Here is a 27,649-nt window from a genome sequence, read left to right on the forward strand (position 1 = left end):
CAGTCGGTAGCTGGGCTTTGTTATGTTGAAATGACTGCCAACAACGAAAATCTACAGTAATTGAGCCGGACGTGTGCATGGTTCCCAGTATGGTTTCCTGGTTGCCACTTGTTTCTTCGACAAAACAAAATCAAATTTTTGATCTTGATTCAGACTGGTACATTCGATAAAATGAAACCTTGGATCCCTTGGTTCCCCCTGGTTCCTTAGCAGACCACGAACCTGGTTCCTGGTTTTCATTGGTTTCCTTTAAACATTAGACCTGAGAAGCGGGTTGTCACTGTTTTTTTTACAAGTACAAGCCGCTGTCTCCTGGTTGTAAGCCATAAAGACACAATGGTCACGCGTGATAGCGCAAAAAGTTTTACTGGGTCAGCATGCCCGGATATCAGCACTGCAGCTCATACATTTTTACTGCCAGTTAAAGACCATTGCCTACAGCTTAGAAGTGAGTACCGGATAGCTAAAACTATCGTACAGGAAAAGCCGTAATTTTTGCTTGCTTTTATAGCAAGTACAAGTCACACACCGCAGGCAAGTCAGTCAGCACGTCCCACTACCACCACTATAACTAGTAAAGTTTTGCTGGTAAGGACCATTGCCTACAACTTCGAAGTGGGAAACTAGCGCATAAAACCATCTGTTCGTCATTCCGAGATATCAGGGATGTCTATTTTTATTTGTGTATGGGCTCTACCTCCCATTTCCCAATGTTCATTCTCCTCCAATATGGGTTCAACCCCCAAACATTCCTGGCTAAAATGCAGGAGAAGTGGAAGGTTATGCTGTCTATGTTATTCTCTGAATTTATGCCATTTACCCTCCACGTCCAACCATTACACAGAATGACACTGTTACTGAACATTAAAAAGCTATTGTAAAAGTTTGAGCTCAGACCAAAAATTCATATATATTTTGTGTAGCAGTGTCTGTTGTGAGATTCCAAATTCTTCGCTACAGACATACATTGATTTAAATGAATGGGTGCAGCGCATTCCCAATCGGCATGAGGATATGAATATGGAAATACCACGTTCAAAAGCTGATGGATTACTCCTTATTAATAGAAAGGCTGCGAACAGGATTCCCAAATAAAGCTGTGATTTTGACAATTTTTTCCGTTGACGCTATGTGGAACGTCTGTCTTGAATCAACTGAATGACTTTTCCAAAATGATTTAGTTCTGCATTGCGGGTGAGCTGTGCCTGTAAAAATTTCCACATTTGTAATGTTTTACTTGCCCTGGTCTGGTGTGTTGGGGTGCACTAATTAATGTTAGATTTCAGTCGAACACAAACACCGCTAGGGCTCCAACAAACAGGGTCTCCCTAAAATACTGACAGAGTCGCAGCTGAGAGCGATTTAGTCTTTTGAATTTTCAGTCTGGCAGGGGCGACGACTAGGATTGCTAGGAGAGGGCTGAGATCTCTAACTTTGAAAGCTCAACATTGTTGACTGTGCGTTGACTAGGAGGAAATAACCAAAATTGGATCTCGACCCCCCGACCGGGAGAAATTTTGTTTTTCGTTTTGTCTGATGCCAAGAAGAATGAAATGTTGCTGTAAAATCTGTCTAAGTTATTCTCACGTGCTTTTCGATAGCCCAAACTTGAAAATTCCTAGCAAATGATGCCCTTCTTGTTATCAAATCAAGAGGTGTCAATGTCCACATTTCATACACAGGCACCTGACTACGTCAGATATCATGGCCGCATAAGGGATGAGATGTAGGTCAGAAATGAGATGCAGATAGCCAAGTGGTGCCGCCCGTATGGATCGGGACAGCTGGCCATTGGTCCCCCATTCAGTGTCCACAAATCTACAGCAAGTGTAAACGAACGGTCAGGTCACAAAGTTAACTGGCACAGAAACGGCTGCAGAAATGACAAACTGGTTTCCTTTGCAGATCGCCATTCATTATATTCTTACTTCGTTAAATGCTGGTAAATGGAGGTCGTTCATACGTATATGTTTATCTATAGCCTAGTCATTTTCAAGACTGTAACTGGTAAACGCCGGTTTGCCAAGTACATCCAATGGGGTCTGTGTTGTTGGTTCGGCTCGTCGCCACACGGTGTTTCCAGTATCATGGGCAGAACAGATACATGGTTGAATGGATCAGCAAATAAGAAATTAGCTCAAATGCAAGCATTATTTTATGCGTTTGGTACGTATTTTCTGGTGTTGTGGTGCTGGGCTAAGTTATTGGATGAAAAAGGAGCCAAAAGCACTGGTAAGGACATGGCTTATTGACTGGCCAACTGCATAGCAAATAAATGGTGTATCCGCTCACTCTTGGGTTATTGCGGCAGAGTAACAATTTTCAATGTCTGCCGACATTCCACTAACCATCCTCTGAGCAAAGCTTGTGGTGCAGACAGCAAAAGGGACGTTGGAACCGTAGGTACAAGATCGCATGTATGCAGGGAATGACTATATTCACAAGGGCGCATTCCTCATGGCTTATGCTGCAAGCTGTGGCATTATTGGCAACATTTTATTGGATATGTTGCGCCAAAAAAGGAAACAAAAACTTTTGGACAGGTTTTGAAACGGTTATGGTTATTTATCAACTGTTAAGAAACACCAGGTGTGTAGTTTCCTCCTCAGTCTGGTGGCCCTTGCCCTCCCAGGTTTGATAAGGGAATGGAACGAATTTGAGGAGACCTACCTGCCTTTACATATTTTGAGAGTAGGCCTAACAATTTTTCGCACCCAGTCTCCCGAATAATTTAAAAAAAAACTGCCGCTGAGGAACTCCTTGCTATACCTAGCCCAGGCAATCAAGAGTGACAAAATCTAGGCAAGTTCCTGACTTTTGCTGCTGACTCGGACATCACTCTAAGGCCAGATATTTGTTATTGCTGGATCTCAGCTCAGCCCTGGGCGGCGCCTTGGTTCTCGCTGGATCTCTGCATGCTTCAGATTCATCTTGGATCTCGTCTTTCTCTTATCGTCTGGAACCCGAGGTTCACATGGCGTTCTTCCAAGCCCCCGCAGATGTCACATTAGCCACACCACACTCATGTCGCATGCCTTCAATCTACGGCGCCACATGAGTGGCTGTTGGAGCAGAGCATGCCCATGGACCGTTCGCGAGCCAGGGCACCAGGCCCGCTTGCGGCCGTTACGTGTGCCACCTCTGTGCGTGTGTGCAAAGCTGTGGTAAGATCTGCGTACCTGTCACGTTTCGGTCATAGCCGCTCTGATCCGCTACCCGTGGACCAAAGGCCGCCCGCTCCGCACACTCCGCCTGGCGTAGAAGTGCGTGGGTTACAAGGCGGAACGGCACTGAATAGTAGCATAACGTCGCAACGAAAGCGACTCCGCAATGACCACTAATGGGTGTCCACAGGTTTTCCCAGCTCATGAAAGTTACGTAGAAACACCGAGTGCTGACAATTTCATGTATGTTCGCTCTATAGCGTCGTTTAATGACACATCCTGGTATATTGTCCGTTCCGATGGCTCAGTTGATTGGATCGCCTGCCTTCCAGTCCACCCACCCGTGACGGGGTGGGTTCGAGTCGCTTTAGGTACTCGCTATTTGGCCTTGACAGGTAAAAGGTCTGCGGCCGGTGGCAACGTCCATGCTAAAGGTCAGGAGACGTCAGAGGGCAGGACGGACCATGTCGAGCATTGCAGCACGCTAAACGTCCGCCACCTAAGTCTGCCGTTGACCTGGAATTGCGCGGTCAGATGGAAGGGTAAGGGCTCACACAACAAGCAATGCTTAGCGTGAGCTCTGATTTCAGAATGCCATCCATTCAAAACGTTCGGATGAGATCTTTTAAAACATATAAGTGGTCGATAACTCAGCATAGGAACTCTGAAGTAATCATGCCGAACACACGGGCGTACTTTCCTGTTCAGGCGGAAGGCTGGGTAGAGCCCCCCAACTTTGAGAAGAAAGTGGGTTGAATCTGGGGAAACCCCGGAACCATACAAAGCCGGAAGGAACTGGACGAAACATAACGAGGTCAGAGGGAACTGGACGAAGCGTGATGCTATTCGACAAGGCGGGGCGAACCCAGCCACATTTCAAGGTGGCATTCGGAGAAAGCTGATTCCTGAGGGTCTGAATATGACGCAAAAATAAAGGCCCAACTGTCTCGTGACGTCTCCTGCCTCCCGTCGGCTGCGCGGCGGCGTGCAGCTCCGGCACCCCAGGCGTCTGACATCTGGGAAAGGGGGTGGAGTTTGCAGGTCGACCGCGGGACAGCGGACGATGAGTGTTGTGTGACTTTGTAAGAGTAGAAGTTGCGCGTGTGTTATGGAACCCTTAACACCGGCAGCGGGCGTTAACCAGACACAAAACTATGGCACTTGATATCAACGGGTCGTCAGGCGCCTGGTTGTTCGGCTGGTGGCATGATTTAACAGAGCTGGGGGTGGGGGGGGGGAGGTTGGGGGAAATGACACAACCTGCCCTCAAAAGAAAGAGCAAAGACATCTTCTCGGACCCGACACACTTTGTTCTTAAAGTTGGGAGGGGGGGGGGGCGAGCTTCAATCCCTTTCACAACTGAGTTGGAAGCTACATCTTTGTGTTCGGCATGATGAGTTCAGAGTCCCCAAGTCGAGCTATTGACCTTCGTTATGTAAAGAGGTACTGTTAAGCGACGTTATAGACCGGACACTCAATATATTGTCAGTTCTCGGCATTTCAGCTTGTGCTGATGGTAACGAGTATGCTATCATGAGCACTCAGTAGTTCCTCGTGCACTTCCTGTGGGCTTTTGTCCCTTGAAACTTTTTGTCTTTTGACCTTTGTTTGGACTTATCCCCGTCAACTTTAATCCCTGCTGGCTTGTAGTCCTCGTATTTTTTTTCCATTTCGACTTTTTCCGACTAGACGGTTTTGTAACTCGAAATTTTCGATTCCACTTTTTCAATACAACTTTTCTGTTTCTTCTCTTCTCCCATTCGCCTTTTGCCCGGGCCGACTTAGTTTTTTCGATGCGACCTTTATCCGTGTCGACTTTTTGTTGCGAAACATTTCCGCTCGACATTTTCCATGCGTCTTTTTGCCCGGACGTCGGGATCGATCCCTCGCTTATTGCACGTCACCGTGTGTGCGTAGGATGGCAGACGCCGGACGTGATCGGCCCCAGGAGTCGGCTGCAGGGTCCGTTCGCGACATCGGCCCCCGTGGGAAATCTGGCCGGCTTGAGATAAGTGCTCGGGCCGTGCATTGACCTTCGGTGGTGCGGGTGGAACAGGCTCCTGCCCTGCCGAAGCTGGTTAGCGACGCGGGGTCGTTCTCTCGGCACGCAATCGGACTCCGGCGGTGAAGCGCCTTGGGACGGAGGCGTGTTCACTGGCAGCTGTGGTCCTGAGCCGCTGGCGAGGGGCGCCTCGCCACGCTGGATGACGCTGGACTCGAAACGCAGCGCCGAGCGCGATACGATCAGCTTGACTGGACGCTCCCTCAGGCGGTTGGTCGAATTCGCTTACGTCGTATGAGATCAGGCGAGCGTTAAGATGCTCTTGGTGTAGCCTTAAGCGGAACGCGAGGCCTGAGCGAGACAAAAAGCGGACAGCCCTGGACAAAAAGGGGGAAATAATCACGTGGTGAACGACGCAGTTGGATCCAGTTAAAGTCGATACTATCACCAACGGATTTCTTGCCACGCGCAGTGCAGGGGGAGACCTCATCTCATTCGCCACCCCCAAATCCGCCATTTTTTCATCATCGCTGTCACCGTCAACATAGGCATTGATGTCGCCGTCATCAGCATTACCTTCATCACGCGGTTATCCCATCACGGCAGGGACGGCCACCACGCGACAATTAGGATCATGATTCGCAGCGTTCGCAAAAATCGCGAACCGGATATTTCCAAGTGTCACGCTGTTGAACGTGTTATAATAAGCACCTTGTGAGCGAAATTTACTAACTTTTTCGACGGGAATTCTTCATGACACCGCGCAGCTCACTGTCGAGCAACGCGGTGCCGCGAAGCTGACCTCGTTAGTGAACTTTTGGGAGAACATGGCTGATTGGCCTCGATGGTATGCATCTATCAAAGCTGTCCGCCGCTTCAGTGAACGCAATCTGTCTGCTGTCGTGTTGTGCTTGCGAACGCCGCGCTACAATCGATAAGTTTCTATTTTTGGCCTTTGCCCGAGTATAGCTCGTAACGCTGGCCTCTGAAAGCGTTGGAACGTGCATTAAATGCAGCGGTCCTAAATAATCTACTCTTGCTAGCGCAACGTTACATGGGCCAGTTAATACTACATACGTTGCGAGCATTGCGGATGTAAGAGACACCATACATTAAGTATCGCAGGTTATTGGCTGCCCTGGCATGCACTTAGACACTGACCTCCGAGACAGTTCGCGCAGTCAAGGTACCGGATAACGTCGCCACTCATCTGAACTAGCTCAGTTTCAAACACCGAAGGCTAGCTCCCTGTTGCATCCGTGGGCAGGAAGTACTGACAGTAGACAGTACTTACAATCTTACTTACTTACTTACTTAGTACTTACCTGCATCGTGGGCAGGAAGTACTGACAGTAGACAGTACTTACTTACAGTACAAGTAGACAGTAGACAGTAGAGTAGTAGTAGACAGTAGACAGAAGTACAGGAAGTACTGACTGAAGTAAGATCACTGACACGTGACTGGCGCTGGAGTCGGCGAAGCGCAGGACTTGGGGCTTGGGAGCGAGTTGTCTGTTGCTGGGGTCGGTGAGACGGAAGGGCTTGTAGTTTGGGGCGAGTTGTCTGGTGCTAGGGTCGGTGAGACGGGGGGCCTCAGAGCTTGGGGCGAGATTTTGTCTGTTGCCAGGGTCGGTGTGAGGCGGGGGATCGGAGCTTGGAGCGAGTTGTCTGTTGCTAGGGTTGGTGAGGCGGAGGGTACGGACTTGGGTGATGATTGTCTGGTGCTAGAGTCGGTGAGGCGGACGGCTCGGAGCTTGGGGCGGGTTGTCTGGTGCTGGGGTCGGTGAGGCGGACGGCTCGGAGCTTGGGGCGGGTTGTCTGGTGCTGGGGTCGGTGAGGCGGACAGCTTGGAGCTTGGGGCGAGTTGTCCGACGCCGTCAGGGCCCCGAAAGACGAGCATCCCCGAGACTCAGTTATGGTATGACTACCCTGCCAATACTTTGCCTATTCCATGCGGAATGTGCGAGCAGAGAATATGAGGAAAAATGACGCGTCAGGCTCGTATGTTATCTTCCAACTATATCAAGTACTTCTGCGACATCTGTTACGGTTCACATGTCAAATCAGGACAAACCTAGTGCGCCCATGTTTATACCGCCTCTGACGTATATAACCGTATCTGTTCGTAGATTACCCGAAATGCAGCTCAAAACATGCTTCCATTTGCCTCCAAGGCGTAAAGTGAGCTCAGTCAGGTCATTTTATTGCTTCTCTTCACCTTGATCTGAAATCACCGTGCACTTTCGTCGCCATGTGGGCGCACAATAGTGGTGCCCTCTGCGACCCCAATAGCACAGGCATCAGGCCTTATTAAGGGGTTTGACGCGATGTGACCTCGATTAAGGGGTTTGACACGATGTGACCTCGATTAAGGGGTTTGACGCGATGTGACCTCGATACTGACTTACCTTAACTTTTAGGAACACTACCATTGGCTTGTATAAATCAATATACTTCATGATATATTGTGTTTGTTGTAAATTTAACTAATTGTCGATATTTGACTTGATATGCGAACTATCCCAAAATCGACTCGTGAAACGTTACAGGCCTGGCCCACAGCGCCGTGTAAGCACTTCACACATATTGAGAACTCCTATTTGAAGATATCGGGCATGCTTGACGTCACCAGTGCGTCACGACCGCTCGCGAAACGTCCATTTCGCATATTTTCGCCGTTCAGGCCCTTGTAGGGACTGTGCCACGTTTGAAGATATTGAAGTAAGCATCATATATGATGAAATTAGCTCACTTAAGGCTATTGACATGCTTTGAAGTGGAGAAACTGCTCATGGGCAGCACAATTTCTCTGTTTTGGAACGTTGTTTGATTACGTCACCGTGCCTCACAAAACATTGATTGCGAGCGAATTGAAGGACGTTATGTCTAGAAAATAGTTCTTACGAACGCCGGATGCGAGCAACTCAACAGTTGAACTCTTGGAATGAAAGAATTTGAATGGCGTTGTTAGGGCGTCATGTATGCCTAGGTGACCTTGGCACGTACTTCCCGACACATTCTGCACATCTTCGCGGGCGTGTAGCTCAGAAACTGGAGAAATTTAGGTCTTAAGAAGAGCAGAGCTGTGAACTGCGCCGCATGGTCTTCAAAATGTCTGTTTCAGCTCAAAACCTTTCACAAATATCGAACACTGACAAATCAGAATAGTAGAATAAAGTCATATATAAAATGATAAAAAAATAAAAAAAATAAAATAAGAACCAAGTCCCTGGACTGCGATCTTACAAAGTAGAAACTTAAAACCTGCAGGTCAGATGAAACAAGCCGAAATATGGTTAGTGAAAAATTAAATGCGCTTTTCTCAGAAATTCGAAACAAACACCTCCGCAAAACCGGAAGGCGGGTGGGGGCGGTGGCTTGCCTTAACCTCGGCCAACGTGGGCTCTGGGTCATGTCAGGCGACGTTTTGTGCGTCAGAATATAGTTGGCTTTAAGTGATTGGCCGTTGCGATCATTTCATGTGTTTTCCTGCTGCAGACGGCGCAATAAAAGTGCGTGTGACAGCGCACATTTCAAGCATGATGAATGATTCGATTTTAAAACCAGCGTTCCGAGTTGCCCTGAGCATGTCCCCTGCATTGTCCAGCGAACCGGACGCGCCGTAGCGGGCACGAGTTTGTTTCGTCAGTGTCTACAATCTGTTGTCTAGTGTCCAGTGTCTAGTGTCCGTGATAGTCCACGAGTCCGGCGCGTCTCCGCTGACACGTCGCGAAACCCCTCGGTATCTGGTATCCCTCGCATCTGGTATCCGTCGCTCCTCATCATGCCGGACAGCTGCTGCGGACACGGCCCGCTCCGACCGCGGACACGGCCCGCTCCGACCGGAGACACGGCCCGCTATGACCGTGGACACGGCCCGCTCTGACTCCGGACACGGCCCGCTCTGACCGCAGACATGGCCCACGCTGAACGTGGACACGGCCCGCTCCGACCGCTGACACGGCCCGCTCCGACCGCGGACACGGCCCGCTCTGACCCCGGACACGGCCCACGCTGACCGCGGACACGGCCCGCTCTGACTTCGGACACGGCCCATTCTGAGCGTGTTCGCTGTCCGCAGCTGCCCGGCAAGCCAAGCGTGCGGTCGCGACACGTTCGAGGAGCCATGCAGGATGCCGCCGGTCACCATCAACCTGGAGGCGTGGGCGCCGGCCAGCTACGACCTGGACCGCGAGACGGCCGCCTACCACGGCGTCATCTACGCCGGCCGCCTCGGGCCGTCCACCAGGTGGGACTGCTGGTGTTCACGGCCGGGAGGGAGCTGTTGGCGTTTGTGATGGCGGGATTATGAAAATTCGTGATGACAGGCATGGGGGAATAGCGAGGCTTACTAGCAGGAGTGTAATTTCACATGCAGTTGGGGGGGGGGGGGGGCAGATTCAGGAACAGGGAGTAGTTATGTTTACTAGCAGGGGTGTAATTTCATATGCAGTTGAGGTAGGGCAAATCCTAGGCCCCAAAATTTAGTGGAGAGAAACATCTGGAGGGGAGCCTATTTTCAATGTCTTTTTTATTAGGTTTAGACATGTTTCGTGCCTATTTCCAAAACTTATGTTACGGAACTACTCCCCTGTTAACTGGTGCTATTTTGACGGACGAGGGCAGTAGAATACTGGCACTCACTGCCAGGGTGGACGCTACTTAAGAAAGGCTCCTGACCCGTGTTGGCGAGTATTGACCTGTATTGGTAGGTAAAGGGCAACAACCGCCCGTCGAGTTTTGAATGGCCGGCCAGGGTTACAGTTTAGGCGACGTTGGGCCCAAGAAACGGTGGGGATGATACACGAATGCATCTCCAGGAACCGATACGCTCATGCCTCTCCCCCACCCAGCACTGATTATGCGAGTGTGAGCTGATAAATTGTCCACCGCGCCCTTACGCCGGCGGTGCACCGGCGGGGACGGCTCGGCGGTTGGCGCGTTAGCGATGGCGTGTAGCGCGTGATGGAGTGTACCGGCCGTCGTGAGCGCCAGCCGCTCCACACGCGGCGTCGTGCTGGCCGTGCGTGACGTGGTCGAGCTCGGTCGTGCACTGGTCACTGGGTGCCAACGGGTGCGCACATTTGCACCCGCGTGAATAGAAGTGGTCTGATTTACTGAAATGTGCACCATTAGCGGCTACAAATCCGAGATCACTTTGAAGTTGCGCCGGAGGGTCCAGTTCAATCATGTCGTCTTCCAGATGAGCCACCCGGCTTTGAGCATGCCGTCGACAGCTATCAGGGGCGTAGGCGTGGTTCTCCAATCTGTTAACGCTTGTTGGCGCGCATCAAACCCACTCATTTTAGAATTACACAGGCGACTTACTTGCCAATGTGCTAAAGTATTCAGCCCTCGTCAGAACTTCGCTCGACATTTAATGCCAGGTTAAGAAAAAAAAAAATGCTGACACCGCGTCACTTGTACGAAGCGTGCTTTAGCCGCGTTCTCGGTTGCTTTGCAGCAGTGATGAACACGGCGGCAAATAGTGAACCGCGATTGCCTTGTCGAATGCGGCCATCAAAGAAGCATAACACTGCGCTGAGAGCACGCTGAAAGCCAACTTTCATACTAATTATTTCCTGATCTAAATGAACCCAACGGGTATGTCAGCCTGGCCCCGAAAATGCAAAGAGCGCGGTGGTCGAAACACTTAGCAGGACGCGAGACGCCGACCTGCATCCGTCTGGTTCGAAGATCGAATAAGATGTTTGTGTATCCTTTATATACTGGATCGTAGATGGTTCTGCAGCCCTGGCGATTAATTTCAACCGACAAGTATTGCCAGTTTTGCGATTTGTATTCGGCCGGACCGTCACACCAGCTAGTAATGTTCCAAAAAACTCAGAAAGTTAATTCATACAAAGTCAAACGTTTTGATTTCAAAAACTTCTCCGGCAGGCCCGGTCCCCTAAAGTTTAACGTCCCTCGCAAGGACGTTGGGTTGCCTTCGGCGCGTGCGCAACGAGTGCTGTTGTATTATGTACACAAGACCTTGACCTTTTGTTTGACCTTGACCAAGGTATTGACCTTTTGTTCGTCATGACCTTTCAAAACAAACACACGTGCCTTATTCTTGAGGACTAGCCTTGAAACGCGCACGTGGGTGGGGTTGGGACCATTCTTCACGCCCCGAAATGTTTTAATAAAATAATTTTTGAATATCGCAGTGTAGTCGCGCCAAACGTCTTATGACCAACTGAATGTAACGAATGCAAATTTATGTAACCAACTAAATAGCAGATCTTGCGGAATACAAAGTAGATGCACTATGCGAGGACAGATCTATGGCAGGTTAAATACAGACCATGGCTGTAAGCGAAGGCAGCAACTCTGGGAATTGTTCAATCTGATGCAACAACGATACATCTCCGAGATAGCTTCTTAGACAATAAAACAACCAAATGTAGGACTACAAAAAATTCCGCTGACGTAGAGTTAGATATGAAGGTCGGACCGATGCCGAAATCAGCATGCTTTTTCCTTGGAGAGCCTGCTTCATGGACAGTTTCAAATACCAATTTCGAATGTCTTGGGTAACAGGGACCGCAACAGACATCTTCCACGGACGTCTTAAAATTCAGAGTAGGCCACCGGCTTCAGATGACCCCGATCAAGCTTTGTTCACCATGATCTTCTAAAGGTCAAAGGTCACTGACCTTAAACAAACACCAAGCGACCTTTTGCTAAGAACAGGTACCTGGGTTCGAGGCGGCTGCATGAGGAGGTCTAGAGGCACTTGGGACACCAATCTTGAGCATGGCATTGTGTCGACCTTGTTTTTCCCGAAAGGCATGACCCCTGGGCCTCAAATTTGAAGCAAGTGTGTTCATATAAAGGCCGACCAACCCTGTAAATTTTGTGTCTTTAGCTCTCATCATTGGTTAAGTTATTTTTTTCAGATTGATCGCAAGGGTCAAATTGACTCCCCCCCACCCGAGCGAAGGGTATTGCGTTGGCTACCCGGGCGCGTATTGAGCTTCCCTTTCAACTGACGCAGCATCCACGTCTCCTCCCTCCCCAGGATTGGTTGGTTTCTCCAAGAGAGCGTGGCAGGTCTGACGAGCGGCATCGTCGACCACTGGAGGGCCTTCCAGCGGCCCGGCATCGCCCAGGTCTTCAACTACACCGAGCTGGAGCGCAGGAGTATGCGGCGTCATCTCCGGGCCACCGACGGCAGGTCAGGCCCACCTTGTGATAAGCGTGAAGTACTGCGTGGCTGGGAAACCAGAGGTACGGGGCTCGATTCCCCGCGATGCCCGCCCTTTTTATCGGGTTGAGGGGCGGGCGACGCCATATAGCCCCAGCAGCTGAGTGCGTCGTAAGTCCCAATGAGAACAACAACAAGGGTGAGATAGTCCGCCAAGCACTGATGCGGGTCGAAACGAGGGAGCCGTAAGCCGCCGGTTTTGCATGGTGCAACGCGCTGCCATTGACTTGGAGGCGCTGTTTTCTTGTTTTGAGCGAGGCAACTTTGCATAAGCTCGAGTGAGAGTCGTCGGAACGACGTGGCTCCACGCGAGTCGCGCCTGGAAGAAGCAGTGTGAGCCGGCGTCTGTACGGCCGTAAACTGGTGGAGAGATGATCGCGCTGTCAGGCTCCTCTTGTCGCCTGCTCGTATCTTCTCGTATCTTCTCGTATCTTCTCGTATTATCTATCTTCTCGTATTATCGTCGCCATCTCGTCTCGCAGCTAAAAACTGCTCGCTTTGCTATGACCGGCGCAAACATTTCACCAAACGTCATCACACTCGGGTGCTCCTTGTCTTCAAAAGACACTCGGGAGGCAACGAACTTGATATTTGTATGGCTCCTGCTGGTGTATCTGGCTCCGCAAGCTTTGGCAACCAAATACGTGATCAAGGTTGGGGTCGTTTTGGGTAGTCTGCTGAGCGACGCACACTACTTTCCTGCAGTGGTCTGCACGTGGCGCGGGTAGCTTGACAGGGCTGCTTTGTTTCCTTAACGGCGGCATGCCCTCTGGACATATGACCACTGCGCGGTTCTGAACCCCGCTGTTAGCAAATTGGCAATCTTCTTGGCAGCGTACGCTTTCAGGGTTGTGGGAGCAGGCAACGACGGGCAGACACACGGCCTTTTGATGGATTGATTTTTTAGGGTTAGAGCCCACGCTGATTGGTGTTGGCAGCCGTGGTGTCTGTGCCACGCCGCCTTCGGTTCAGGTGACCAAATATTTAGTGCATGGTTAAGATGTAGCCCACATCGCTTATCTAGTATATATACGCATTTTGCCGCAAGTTATGCACTGAACCTCGTTCTGCCTTGCTTGTATTACTCTATAGTAGACATACTCACAACTCCAAGTAACAAGCGAAGTCGCGGTCATAAATCACATTCACGCACATACGCCAATCGTCGATGCCGACCGCACCTACCCAGTCTCAGCGCTCTGAACAGTAGACCAGGAGGCCCAACAGCGGTGTTCCGGTCGCACTACTGCTCAACTCAGACTGAAGCGAGATGTAGCATCAATTGCTTCATTGTCTTGTCTGTTCCTTGAGTTTTAGTCGAGCTGAGCAACAGTCCGACGCTGCCATATTGGAGGTTGTGCAGCATCTACCTCGAGAGAATAAACTACAGAAGAATATATTGAAGCTTAACGCATCACATTTATTCCCTCGGTGTAAATTGCGGCTGCAGGGTGGGGCACTGTACCGTGTTTACCGCCGGCGGCCTTTTGATGATGGTCGTGGTGCAGGTCAGGTCACCACAGGTCGTGGTGCCAGAGCCGATGGTGCCTGAAGTGCTGTCCTTAATGCTCAGTAGACTAGCGGGAGCCCATTTTGCGTACTTGAACTGGCTGCCCAAATCGAGGTCCAAACGTACTGCCCAAACGTTAATGGTGGTGTCAGAGCCTGCTATGGCCGCTGTGGTCGCTGTAGAGCTGGGAACCCTTCCTCTCTGGCACCCAGGGCAGGCTAGCGGTCTGCATCCTCACCTCCGGAAGTGGTGGACGTGGATATTTGGTCGGGGTTACGCTGCACGGCTCCTGGCAACAGGCACTGGCTAGTTCTCGCCGATCACTTCCCGCGCGGGTGTGTGGTCCGCGCTGTTCGCCTTTTTGTGGCCTCGTAGAGTGTAGCGCAGCGTGTGTAGTATTGTGAGTGTAGCTTTTTGTGGTGAGGAAGTTATCAGTAGGTACGGAGTTCCATGTAGAATTCACTCGGATTAGGAAGGACGCTTTATATGGAAGGCTTTTGGGCTTTTGGACCTTGACAAGTCGTGTATAATGGGTCGTGAATTGAGCCCCTCGGCCGCGAGATGATGGCCTGCCGGGAGTTCACCACCTAATTCAGCTGTAGAGCATCGGGGAGGAAACGCTTGGACCGACCCTGATGACCAGAGTCAGGCGTTACTCCTCCGAGGGCCGTCCGCGTTGGACCAGGCGCTGCAAGATGGGGTCTCTCTCCAGTTCGGTGGCGTTGCCTGCCGAATATACAGCTGGTGAGCAGGATTGCTAGTCTGAGGATCACACGGCGGACAGGGGTCTGTTTCTCCCCTCTCAGAGCGACGATGTTCCGAATGTACCGTGGGAAGCTCCAATGCTGTGCCCGTTCGCTTTCAGTGCCTGATTCTAGGATACTCGTGAATTCGTCAAATGTGTTCGGGCTTTTTTGGAAAGGAGATTTCGGGCATTGAATTCCATGGTTTTGTTAATACCGATCACGTCTTCTTATTGGACGCATTTTGGGCCAAGCCCTGTTAGTTGATCCAATATATATATATATATATATATATATATATATATATATATATATGTGTGTGTGTGTGTGTGTGTGTGTGTGGGTTGTAGTGTGTTGTAGTGTGTTTTGTATGTAGCGTGTTTTTACTATAGTTTTAGTTCTGCATGATTTAAGGACTACAACTAACTGGTGGCAGCCTTGGTGACACTCCCGCCTCCTCTCAGTGACAAACTCACCGCAGCCCCTGTACTCTTCGTCTTTATCACGCGGCGCTGCGAAGTGGCACACTTCGCAGCACTTGTCACGCTGACGTCACGCGCATGTCGAGTCAGCAGCGGCCTACGCTGTTCCGGCAGGTACAACTGCGAGCACCGGCTCTGCCATGAGGGTCTGTTCACGCCCAGCTGGTGCCGGGCCGCGCACTGCGCAGTCCTCCTGGCGTCCTCGTTCAGTACGTATAGTCCGGCGCTGGACAGTCCTCCCCTCCGACAGCGCGTCTGATCGCATGATCTGTTTTTTGTTTTTTTCAAGAGAAGACGTTTATTACAATGACCAATGTTAAACTTCATTTACCAACACAACACGCCCAACATGTTACCAACTCACCACGTATATCTATCTACGTGTCTCTGTATGTGCGCGCGTGCGTGCGTGCGTGCGTGCGTGCGTGCATACGTGCGTGCGTGTGTACGTGTGCGTGGGCGACTGTATACTGGCTGACTCGATGATGGTATGTGCGGTTGGCTTGTCGCGTCGGGGTTCAGCTGAAGCCTGTGACGATGTATGTGCGTCTACCGTGGCAATGTTAATGCAATGTGACCATGTATATTATGATAGTATTGGAGATCAACGGTGCCGTCGTGCAGAAGTTTGCATACTTCTGCATGATGTGCTTCCATGCGACGCATGAATCACGTCTATGGCCGTTGCCGCCGTTTCCATTTCAATCATTCATTGCACGCTGTTTGCGGGTAGGATGTGGTAACCTGAAAAGTTCTCGGATCGTTTGGATAATGTTTTTGTCCTGGACGTCCCTCACCTTAGAACCTACGGCTGCTCATTTTTTAAGATGGGTGGACACATTGTCTACTTGGCCCCCATCTGAATTACTGCAGCTTTTAATTGAAAGCACTTTTTCCTCCAAGACTATGTGCTCCAAACGACTCAAACGCGGCATTGTGCTCAAGAGCACATGCGTGCTATGCACGATTCTTCGGGCAAGCCTTTCACACCACGACAGAGACGCATAACTTGTAGCTTAATGTGACCCCGTCAAATGGACCCATGGCTATCCCTCGTCGTGAATGCTAATGTGACACCTCATGACCAAGGTGTGCCCGCCTTGCTATCTGATAGGCATCAGTCGCAAGGTGTGGTGGGCCGTGGGGCTGACGCGTAATGGGCACCCAGGCGGTGCTTCATGTGGTAGCTTCGGCCGTAAACAAGAGTGGAGAAATGGACGTGGCTGCCGAAACCGACACGAATGCCACAAAGAACGCTTCTCCAGCAGTTTTAGTTCGTAACTAGGTGCTACACTTTAGCGGACGTCGTTGCCAAATTCATTGATGGTGAACCGGTGTTTGGATGCTTATCAGTCATGTTTATTTTTAACACCGTCAAGTTTGTGCTGCAATTGTGTAATTAATGTCCCTGTGAATGCATAACGAATGCGTGAAAGTACACGTTTGAAATGCCAGCCTTCGTCAAATGAATCTCTCCGCTACCCAAACCCGTCCTGCTTCATGCTCATGGCGTTTGTGCCCTTCCAGATGAGGCCAGCTATATACTGAGGACGATTGAAGACCTGCGTCTCCTCGTGCAGGTGTTCTGGGTGGGGAATGCCCTGAGCGACTTGGTGACGATGAGGACGACGGCCGGCAGGTAGGTTTCGTCCTTTTGCCCTTGTCCCGTCCTGATGACACTCGTCTTGCAGTCAAAGGCGTTCTTTGAAGTGACCCGCAGGGTGTATGGTATGTTAGGAAATGTTGTGAGTGGCTATGTTGCTAACAAATACGCCACAGATGACGTCATTAGTGTAGTTTTCCTGCTAGGGAAAGGTGAATGCAATCCAAAAAATTTCAACCATCGCCAGGATAGGAAGAGGGTCAGACCCTTCTAAGGTTTTTTGAGGACATCCCTCCAGTATGTCGTGCAATCGCGCACAAATTTTCAGTAGCAAGTGAGGCATTTCTTTGGCGTGACTTCACACCAGAGAACTGTCCCTAGCCTTTCTGCTTTCGGAACAAGAGTGATTTTTGAGGAACACTGCACGACGATCTACGGCCTGCGCGGGCGACGAGCGGCAACTGACGATGCCGCGGAACCGCGCGCGGCTGGCCAACATTGTTACATTAATGGAGCCATGCATTGCAAAGATATGGTCAAATTGCAGAAAACTATACACCATGGCGCTTCAAGTTGAGCCAGGAATACAACTATTTAAATTTTGTGTCTAAAAGACATGGCATCGTACATATGGGAATGTAAAACTAAACAATGATCGATTTTCGTGAAAATTTGAGCTTTGGTCGGGTATAATAGGCTTAGTTATTGACCTAGCAATATAATTCTTATTGTCAATCGCGAGACCTCGTTGAGATACCAATCCGCTGGTGTTTTCTGCTATACTGTATCTACCTTAGTTTGGAAACCGCAGGGTGTTGCATGCCCCCCCCCCCGTCCTCCGTTCATCAGTCCGCGTTATGCAGAACAGCGGATCGGGGCGGGGGTCAACGTACGTATTTATGTCGGTCAAGAACGGAAAGCGACGGGTGGTTACAAATCATCGTCATCCGGGTGTATACAATGCTGGGTGCTTACAATCACGGTGTGCAGGTAACAGTGTCTTATCGTTTCATCATTCAAGCGTAGGTTAATACACGAAAGTCTTGCAACGTGATTTATTGCCAAACGATCTTTATTCGCGTCCACCAATTCTAAACCGTTGACAACAGAATGCAATTTTTTAAAGAACGCACTAACGGTTACATCGTAAAAGCTCTGACATTGTGCTTCTGAATTGGTCAGCAAACATTTTGATGCATTTTATGATTCGTTCGTTTGCAACTGTGCCTTACATTTCACGGTAAATGAATGCGCGCCTGCGAAGGCATTTATCGCATTGCATAATGTCTCACCTCACCTCATAAAGCCTCACCTAGAGATGCGGTGCAGCTTTCCCATCTCATCTTCTGGTTTTCTCCTTTATTATTTCATGAGAACGTCATTTTTCGTAATTTCAAATTTAACCCAATAAATCTGTTTGATGTATCACTTCGTTAAGCTTCCAGCCATTCTAGTCATGGATGTTCTCGCGTCATCCCGCTCGAAATGCCTCGATGCGCAGAGTGCGCTGATGGGAGTGCCTCGATACGTAGATGTACTGTTTGGTACTGTGGTGATGGGAGTGCCTCGATACGCAGAGTGCGCTGATGGGAGTGCCTCGATACGTAGAGTGCGGTGATGGGAGTGCACCAAGCCATGTTGCGTGTTAGTCGCGTAGCGTGCGCGTCGCTGTTGCGGGCATGGAGCTTGGGGATGACCGCTCGATGCGCGGATGAGCTTGGTGCGCCGCGTTCGAGTTGAAGGAAGGGTGTTGCCAGCCAACTCTTGGCTGACAGACGTCTCTGCCAGCCAACTTGGCTGGTTGACCCACGGCCAGCCAGCTCTTGGCTGGCCGACACGAATGCCAGCGCTTCAAATCAGTGGACGGCACCACCTGCTGTGACGAGAATGCGCGTCAGGATGGGCGCAACAAATATCGGATGCACGTCCTTTTATTTTATACATTTTTGGGGGCGTCCGCTACTCTTGTGCGTTGCGGCTGTGGCATTCCCGATATTTAATTAGGGCTATCGGTGTCCTTTCCATTCACGGGTTAGTTATTCCCATCTGCGGACTATCACTGTTTTACACTCAAGGCTGGAGTTATTCCATTTCACGGGCTATAGTTAGTCGAGCCCCAATACCAGCGGCATTCCACATCGCAGAATGATGCTTCTGCAGCCACCAGACCAACTAGGACTAGGCCCAGCCAGTTTCATGGGTCGAAACGTTGTGAAATGTAGCTAAGGTGAGTAACGCAATGCTGTTAATTCAGGTACAAAAACAGGTTGATTATGCGTTCTCACGACTAGGAAAGTATGTTCATCACGGAGAAAGCGTGTGAGATATCACTGCTTACTCCATCAAAAACATCAAATTAAATGCTCAAGATGATTGGACCATTCTTTACCAAACAGTACAATTGCGGACCGCGAATGTAGTATATTTGTACGACATCCGGTGCGACAAAAAAATCAGCGGCTGCTAATGTGAAATTCAAGCAGGAGCAGAATGTGGACAAAAACCTGCAAGGTTTGGGAAATCAGGAATGCACAGCAGCAGCTGGCGAAGTCCATGGAGCGTTTGTAGAGGAGTAAAACCCTGCATACGATTAGCAACAAGCGTTTGGTGTCATGCGATGAACAAACTTTTTGAATGCGTATCAGGTATAGTTCCGAGTCCCACAACACTCGTGTTCGAGTATTGGCTCATGGTATCAGGCTGGTACTCAAGTAGCGACCCATTTTATAAAAGCACGCTCGGACTCGGGTGTAGGAATGGAATAAATGGCAGTATCCGACTCGAACGTAGACCCCATTTTAAGAGCATGCAAATGGTGTATTCAAGCTGAAAACTCCTGCGGCGCTTGGAAGTCAGAATTGCCGGAAGCTGAGATTTGTCAAGACTTGTTTCGGAATAAAAATGGGTTAGCTCGACCAGAAATAGGTCCTTTTCTGAGCGTGAACACTATATCATTGAATTAAGCACACCAACCCGAATGCATTGCTCGCGAATCAGGCAGGGAGAAATTGGAAATTTAATTCTAATACACCTTTCATTTCAATTTTTACGCAACGCCGGTCTGATCCTCGGTGTCTTCCAGCTTATACTAATAGATAAACAGTTATCATTCTGAATACATGCTGTGCCCGTACCTCGGTGCGTTGTACTAGCTTACATGTGACAATGCAGACGTATTTTTGAAATCAATCGCGACCGACTTTTGCAACTGAGGGTATGCCTACAAGAAATAAACTGCCTCACTTTGCTCCATACGCGTTGTGAACTTTGGTAAGGTGTAACCCGGTGTGCGCATTCCAAGCGCAAGCCTTTGAAAAATGTCTTTTGTTTTGGCATTGCCAGGTAGGCTTCTTTGTTAATATATATATATATATATATATATATATATATATATATATATATATATATATATATATATTGGAAAAAGACCAGCATTAACTCTATGTATTTGATTGCATAGACTGGGTTTACAACGGCAAGAAAAGCGCCGCTGCCATCTCCTTCCCACCATTCTCTCATCCTCCAAACATGATACCGTTCTCACTCTTAATCAGGTGCCTGTTGTCCTCGAATTTTGACACACCTTAATTCAAATTAATTTGATTTTAAATTAATTTAAGATAGCTCAAGTCCCTAGCGCAACATTACGTTATATTCGATTATAACTTTTAGACGACCGGATGCGCGGAATCTAATGCTGTGCCACGTCTTTTTTTCTGCACGCCCCAACGTTAATCTCGTTTCGACAACCTAACGCGGTCAGCCCAGTTCTACCCCTGGTCATTTCTTCTGACAAAGGAAGCATATGTGTTAAACCAAAAGCACCTTCGGAAAATACCGGGCCTTCCGTGCTAAAACACATAAACTTTGAACGAGTCCATGATGCCTGCGTGGATGTTTCACGCGGTGCTAATTGGTGCTCCTGTGTGTATTATAGCCGTTACCATTGCCGATCTAATTGCATCCCAACCAAATCTATGAAACTAATATGCAGCCCTGAATTCACTCCCGTTAGCTAGGAGTAAATGCATGGATTTATTGATGAACTGGCTGCTTGCGTCTCATGCATCTTATACTATCTTCATAACAAAGGTAGTTCCAATGCACAGCCAAAATTATTCTGCTTTCATACCGCTGCTAGTCCTCTCCTCAGACCAATGCTGTTATATCACCAGACTCACTTCACTGCTGTTATAAAACGTGCTATTGCTCACTCCCAAACTGCCCTACTGTACTTCCCAGACCCACGTTGTCTTACTCCTCAAGCCGTTGTCGTTTGACATCGCAGACCGGTGTTATTCGCGCACTACACTCCAAGCCTCCTGACACTGAGCTCATCCTACGTGGAGATGGCCTTCCCAGCGTGTCCGGCTGGCACCGTCTGCCCCACTGGCAACCGCTTCCTGAAGAAGCTCGCCTGGAATCGGCTCGAGGACGGAGCCAGCATGGCCCACAAGGTGTGGGGCGTGGCCGCGCGGAAGGAGCATTCTGATAGAGTATCTATCTGCTCTTGCTACTTGTACATCATGGACAGTGCTTTGACCAGTTTTGATGTGCGTGTTACGGCCGGGAGCTTGCATCGACCCCACGTCCAGATACTCGATGCATACAATGATTGTCATCTATGCATGCTGATTCCAGCCGACAACCGTGAAACGGACATGACTAGTCCTAGACACCGATTCTGACCTGTGTGTATCTTGTGAACAGCACCATACTTTTCGTAGTTATATATACTTAAGCCACGCATGAGTCTGATTATTTACTGAGCCAGGCACCGACTTCTCTGGCCCTCTTCGTAAATGAAAAGCTTCTTTATTCTTGCTTTCTCCTTCCACCTTATTGCTTTCCTGTAGACGCCGTCGGACATCCACCGAACACAGCGTCATTAGGATGGGCCAGCGCCATTGCCAGCCTCCAACCCGGGCTGGGCTGTTTTGGCATCCTCTGATTCGGTGCCGGACTGGTCTTACCTCTTCTGACCCAGCGCCGGATTGTTCTAACTCCGCTGGCCCCGCTCCGGACTGTTCTGACCCCTACGCTTTGCCGCAGGCGTTGATCGACTTCCACCTGACGCAGCGGCAGTACGAGGACCTGCTGCGTCTGCAGGTGACCCGGCCTGACCTCAAATACAGCGAGGTCGCCTGCGACTGGATGCGACGCAACGCGGAGGTCATCAGCAGACAGTGGCTGATGCACGGCCGGCGCAAGAACGAGATACTCATCGGCGGCATCTTCCCCATCTCGGGCAGCCACTACCGCGACCGCGGTATCATCCCAGGTGAGCCCGCCGACGTCGTATCTCGACTGGTTGCGGTTGGGGAGGGGAGGAGGTGACGGGTGGGGGCGGGAGCGGGACCGGGGATGCGGCGGTCGGGGTGCTCTTCCGTTCCGTCTGGTCCTCGGCATTGGGTAGGGGAGGAGGGAGGGATGGGAGCGGAGATGTGGCGGTCGGGATGCTCTTCCGTTCCGTCTGGTCCTCGGCTTTGGGGAGGGGAGGGGAGGGGTGGGAGCGAGAGCGGGAATGCGGCGGTCGGGATGCTCTTCCCTTCCGCCTAGTTCTCAGCCTTGGGGAGGGGAGGGGGAGGGGTGGGAGCGGGAGCGGGAGCGGGAGCGGGAGCGGGAGCGGGGATGCGGCGGTCGGAATGCTCTTCCCTTCCGCCTGGTCCTCGGCCTGGGGAGGCTTGCTGAGACCCCGAAGTTTCGCAGCGTCACGACTGCTTGGCCTCGGTGAGTGGACTACAGGATGGGCTGTTGGGACAGAGAACTCCCTCACGCAGTCGTCCTTCCGCCGCGACCCGCGCCTGTCCGATAGAGAGGAGCGTTTCTGTGTCGTATCGTTCCGCGTTGCGACATGGCACGTGGCGATCTCTGCCAGCTGTCTCTGGTTGTCTCTAGCTGTCTCTGGTTGGTGCCCCCTCGGTCAGCCTTTCGCTGTCTGCGCGGCAACATTTGTGCATGCTGTTGGCTTGAACTATGAGCATTCCTTACGGATGGAAGCCTCTCGTAATCGCTTAAAAATATTTTTGAGGCAGGATTCACGATGAAACCTTGCACTATGTTGACGCTGCTGTACCTGGCAGCACATGAAATGGTGATAATACCACTGCATCAGCGATTTTTCGAGTATTGCAAAGCTGGTCAAACTTTCCAATAGTTATTCCCAGAAGATGTGTTTTCCTGCACAGTTTTCCTAGACTAACGCGTCAGAATATCATACGCACAACTCGCTAACACCTGACACCATGCACGTCTTTCGAGTATTTTGTTTTGAAGACGATGCATACATTCGGGCAGTAGCACCCCTTGTGACGCATCCGTCAGAGGAGCATGCTCGTATCAAGTGGAGGAACAGGGTCTGCGGCGGGTTCAAAACTCTGCACGGTGGGCTATCAAGTCGTATGGAAACAGCGTCTGACATCCATTCATGGCATGGCAGTCCACGTCATGAAATCATACCCTATCATCCCAAATGGGCCTTGAATCATGTCCAGCGACGTCCGGCGGCGAGAGGCCCGCGCCTCAACGACGGACGATCCCCGCCGAAATGGGATGAATGCGCACATTAGGTCGGGCCCTGTCTGAGCCCCACGTGCCGCTCCGGCGATGTTTATGCACGCTGGGGCCCGCCGGTGACGTCACGCCGGTAACACGCTGGCCTCGGTTGGCTGGCAGAGCGTCAGCGGATGGGAAGGGGGGGGGGGAGAGGGGGGGGGGGAGGCCTCAGCTGCGCACCGGGGACGGGGGAGAGCCAGCCTGGAGGCGACTATGTACGTTACGTGGCTGTGGAACAGGTGGAGGAACCATTGCTGCCCGCCCTTACATGCCCGCCAGCTGTTTGCATTGAATGCATCTGGGAGCAGCCGTAAGCTATGATTTTGAGTGTGGAATGTACGATCATAAACTTCTCAGAAGGCATGCGCAGATTGCTTCCGTATTTTGCGGCCTAGATGGACGACTTCCAAATGTATGCAACACTGTTGCACTGCTACTGTCATGCTGTTAGGAGTTCTGCTACCATGAATTCTCACACGCACACTGGGGGGGGGGGGGGGGGGGGGGCGCTACGAGCTGAGTTGATGGGAAATTCGTGATTTCAAAATTGATGAAAAATGTTGTTGAAGTCAAACTTGTTCGTGCTATTAGGTAAAGTTAGGGCATGCCTGACATCTATTTGAGATGCTCTAATAAATTTAGAAAAAAGTAGCCGACGTCGAAGTTGTCCATGCAGTTGTGGATAGAAATAACATCCATGCCATCGATTCGAAAGCATTTGCGTATTCGCTGAATACGTTCATAAAGTGTTATGGCGATGCATTAATAGCAAGGTGCGTAGCCAGTAAGCCATATGTTTTAAACGACATACGTTTTGAGTTCTGCCGCATCTCGTTTCACAAACAACGGAATGTGACTAGCTGTGAATGTTACTTCGTTGAGGCTGGGAGGTGAACGAACGTCGCTTGTTAGCTCTGCTGGCCTGTGGGAGCGAGCTCTCATGGCTCAGCTGCCATGAGTTGATGCTGTGCTGTCGCACACCTGGCGCCTGTGGGAGCGAGCTGTGATGGCTTAGCTGCCATGAGTTGATGCTGTGCTGTCGCACGCCTGGCGCCTGTGGGAGCCGGGCTCTGATGGCTCAGCTGCCATGAGTTGATGCTGTCGCACTCCTGGCGCCTGTGGGAGCGAGCTCTGATGGCTCAGCTGCCATGAGTTAATGCTGTGCTGTCGCACACCTGGCGCCTGTGTGAGCGAGCTCTGATGGCTCAGCTGCCATGAGTTGATGCTGTGGTGTCGCACACCTGATGCCTTCGGGAGCGAGCTCTGATCGCTCAGCTGCCATGAGTTGATGCTGTGCTGTCGCACACCTGGCGCTTGAGGTCGGAAGTCAGCACCGTAACTGACTCCTCAGATATTCCCGGCTCCCAGTTTCTGACCTCTACGGGCATGAAGCTGTTGACCCTCGGGTGCTATGTTGCAAATAGCTTGATAAAGATCAATCGGGTCACCTCAACAGCTGTACATAGGTCAGCCTTAAAATAAGCTGTAATTGTACCAGTTATTTGCATTGTTGTCATTGCTCGGGGAATGACACAGGGTCAACCAAAGACACACATTTGTAAGCTTATCCTAAGACTGTGATTTAGTGGAGTGTCCGGACATTGGCCCGGGGTGGCATTGTTAAAGAAATATACGTAAATCAAAACCCGTCATCCTGCCTCACTGCCCCCCCCCCCCCCCCCTGCCCCTCTTGATCCTGTGGTGTGCCCCTGTCACCACTGCTCCTGCCTCTCCCAGCTGAAAGCTGCAAGCGCAGTTTAAACTACCGGATTAAAACTGCAAACACAGCTGTATGAAGTGTGGGTGGCCCACATAACTTTAGGAATCTAAACCATTTAGCACAACCCAGAAGCCTGACGGCAGTTTGCTTGGTCCAGGCAGGGTCCGGGGAACAGGCCTCCAGATCTTTGAGCTACGTTCCTTAGCATTCAGTCCAGAAACTACGGCGGGATACGTCCGCGGAAAACGATCCGGCCTTAGACTTTGTTTGGTTGGCATCATGTTCCTCGTGCGGGTCGCATACATTTGTCTTAGATGCCAGTACCAAGCCCGACTGCTACCTAGCCGTGGTCTTTGGTGACTGATTTATGCTCCGTTGCCTTATGCGGCTTGGCTTCTGCTCAATCGTGTACCCCCTGTGCGGCGCCACCGGGTGGACAAGTGCCCGTTGTGCGGAGCCATGGGGTGGACAGGGCTCTGGGAACCACCCGCAGGACTCGAGGCTGGGTAGCGGTCAGCGTGTACTTCTGCCTATCCCGAATTGAAAGAGGCCCTCGAAATCCATTATAGGTGTAATATCCATGGCGAAAGGTGATGATGCAGTCAGGACCAAGTGGGGCCTTGGCCAACAACGTAATACTGCGACGATCGAGGGAAGGCCCACACGTGCGTGGGGCGGGTGTGTCCGGGAGTAATTTGGCTCCAAGAGGCGGACAATGATCAATTAAAGGCTGGGAGGTCTCGGTAATATAAGGATCGGAAGGTTCGAGAGCCACGATACAGTAAGGGGCCCATTTCATGGCCGAGATAAGGTCCCTTCCAACCAATGTAGACGGCTCAGTCATATAGGTGTGCCGGATGGTTTCAAACATTGCAACAGTTAATCCATGTTCAGACCAAAACGAGATTCGAATGATGTAAATAGAGGCGCTGTCATTACCGAGAGGAGGCCGTAGAAATATTGTTTGGCTCAAGTCCGTAGTACCACAGGAAACTCTCTATTGCCGTTCAAAGGTAAAATTTCCGGTGCCTAATCCGCGGGCTACCCAGGGGCTGTACCCATAACCATCCTCTGCCCATTCCTAATCGCGTGCAGTCGCTCGTTATCCACCCGTTTGTAATTTGTTAGCACTTTAATCAGGAAGTATGGAAAACTTTCTGAGAGTTTACGCCCAAGGCAGCTTTGCGTTGATAATTGTAAACGTGGTATGAATTAAGTTTTGCTACTCTTAAAAGGAGCGAAAGCAATCACATTTCACATTTATGTCGTATTTCGTAAATTATCTACTTGTCACTTCGTAAACGTCTTACCCATACCAATATCCATATCCGCAATGCGCCCAAATTGTGCCCAACCCTGCTGTTATCCATTCCATGTAAGTACCCATCGGCTCTCCCAACTCGTGAAATCCCATAAGACCCTCGTCGTGACATATATGGTCATGCCATGGTAAATCAGGGAGCGATAGTCGGACTACGGAGAATTCGCGTCCATCGCTATGAGTGTTGAGTAGGCTGCTGTCATGTCAGAGAGGATGCCCTTATCCAGATCGCGAGGGGGTCTCCCCGTGGGGCCATGTCGACACTGGTATCGTTCTGAATTTTGGAGCCTGAAACGGGCTTGCTTTTGTCATGACAGACAATAAATTATACGTTTCGAAACTGTCGGAAGTCGTAATGAACTGGTATGAATATGAGGGGAAGAGAAGGAAATATTAAGCAAAGAAAAAATAATGTAAAAAAGAAAACAAGCAATTTGGGCCGCCTATTTCATGAAACTGGCCTCCCCTCGGCTGTACCACTGCCAGGATACCCAATATTAGCCCTGTGCTTAGTTACTGTAACGATTGTTTATTTAAAATTACCGACTGTGTTTGATGTCAAGCCTTCCAGTGTGCGCTTCACCCTTACCATGCCTCCCGGAATAGTTGAATTCTCATCAGAAGAAAGAACGCGTGTATTCTTAGGATAGGCGCAAACACCACAGACACGGCCTTCAGGCGTCAACAGCGTTACGCTGCCTAGCTAGCCTGTCAACAACATCGCCCCGTGGCGCCAGGAAGGTGTCATCAACAACCATTTGTTTACGGTACAGCCGGCAGGTCTGTGGGAAGCCAGCTGCGACACAGCGCGTGTCGCGAGAAAGTGCGGGCTAATTCGGAGCTGGCCACGAAGAAGCGTCGACGAAACTGCGCCGCTTTTTCGGGGGTGACAGGGCGGGTCAGGCCTCGAGGTTGCTGACAAGGCGGACCGATCCCTCCGACTGCCTGTTGTGAAATGTCCATTCTGGGGACAGGTCTTTCAGAATCATGCTTCCGACGTTGCGCCCTACGAGACGTTGAACGGTTGTGATGTTGATGTTGCTTGACCAATCAGGCTTCGTCGCCCTCTCGGCTTACGGTCCCCGTTGGAGGTACCGGTGCCCGAAGGTTTCGTACTGTCATTCGACGGAGTTTTGTGTCTCGGGTGGTCCCTGAATTGAGTGTGATCGATCGAATTTGGTCTTGTTTCCAAAGCTGCTGCATGAACTGGCATGCTATTTGATAATTTAAAGCAGGGCGCCAAAGCCAGTTGTAATAGCACGCCTCCGCGCTTTATTTTCATAGCAGTGATGTCTTCATCATATTGTCATCGCCAGCACCTCAGCTGTCTGGATGTCAT

General features: G+C 50.5%; 1 protein-coding gene across 2 annotated transcripts in view; it reads left to right on the top strand.

Annotated features, from left to right (window-relative positions):
- The window catches only part of LOC119106492 (uncharacterized), a 100,756-nt gene that overhangs the window by 41,827 nt on the left and 31,280 nt on the right, over nt 1-27,649 (top strand). For both annotated transcript variants that reach the window (XM_037230146.1, XM_037230147.1), the window contains 6 exons: nt 9,248-9,415; nt 12,191-12,346; nt 15,226-15,320; nt 16,639-16,750; nt 21,003-21,171; nt 21,767-21,995. In XM_037230146.1, the coding sequence (XP_037086041.1) occupies nt 9,248-9,415; nt 12,191-12,346; nt 15,226-15,320; nt 16,639-16,750; nt 21,003-21,171; nt 21,767-21,995 (929 nt within the window). The remainder of the gene's footprint in view (nt 1-9,247; nt 9,416-12,190; nt 12,347-15,225; nt 15,321-16,638; nt 16,751-21,002; nt 21,172-21,766; nt 21,996-27,649) is intronic.

The sequence above is a fragment of the Pollicipes pollicipes genome, unplaced genomic scaffold, assembly GCF_011947565.3.
Source record: "Pollicipes pollicipes isolate AB1234 unplaced genomic scaffold, Ppol_2.1 Scaffold_6138;HRSCAF=7277_pilon_pilon_pilon, whole genome shotgun sequence".
In the NCBI taxonomy this organism is placed as follows: domain Eukaryota; kingdom Metazoa; phylum Arthropoda; class Thecostraca; order Pollicipedomorpha; family Pollicipedidae; genus Pollicipes; species Pollicipes pollicipes.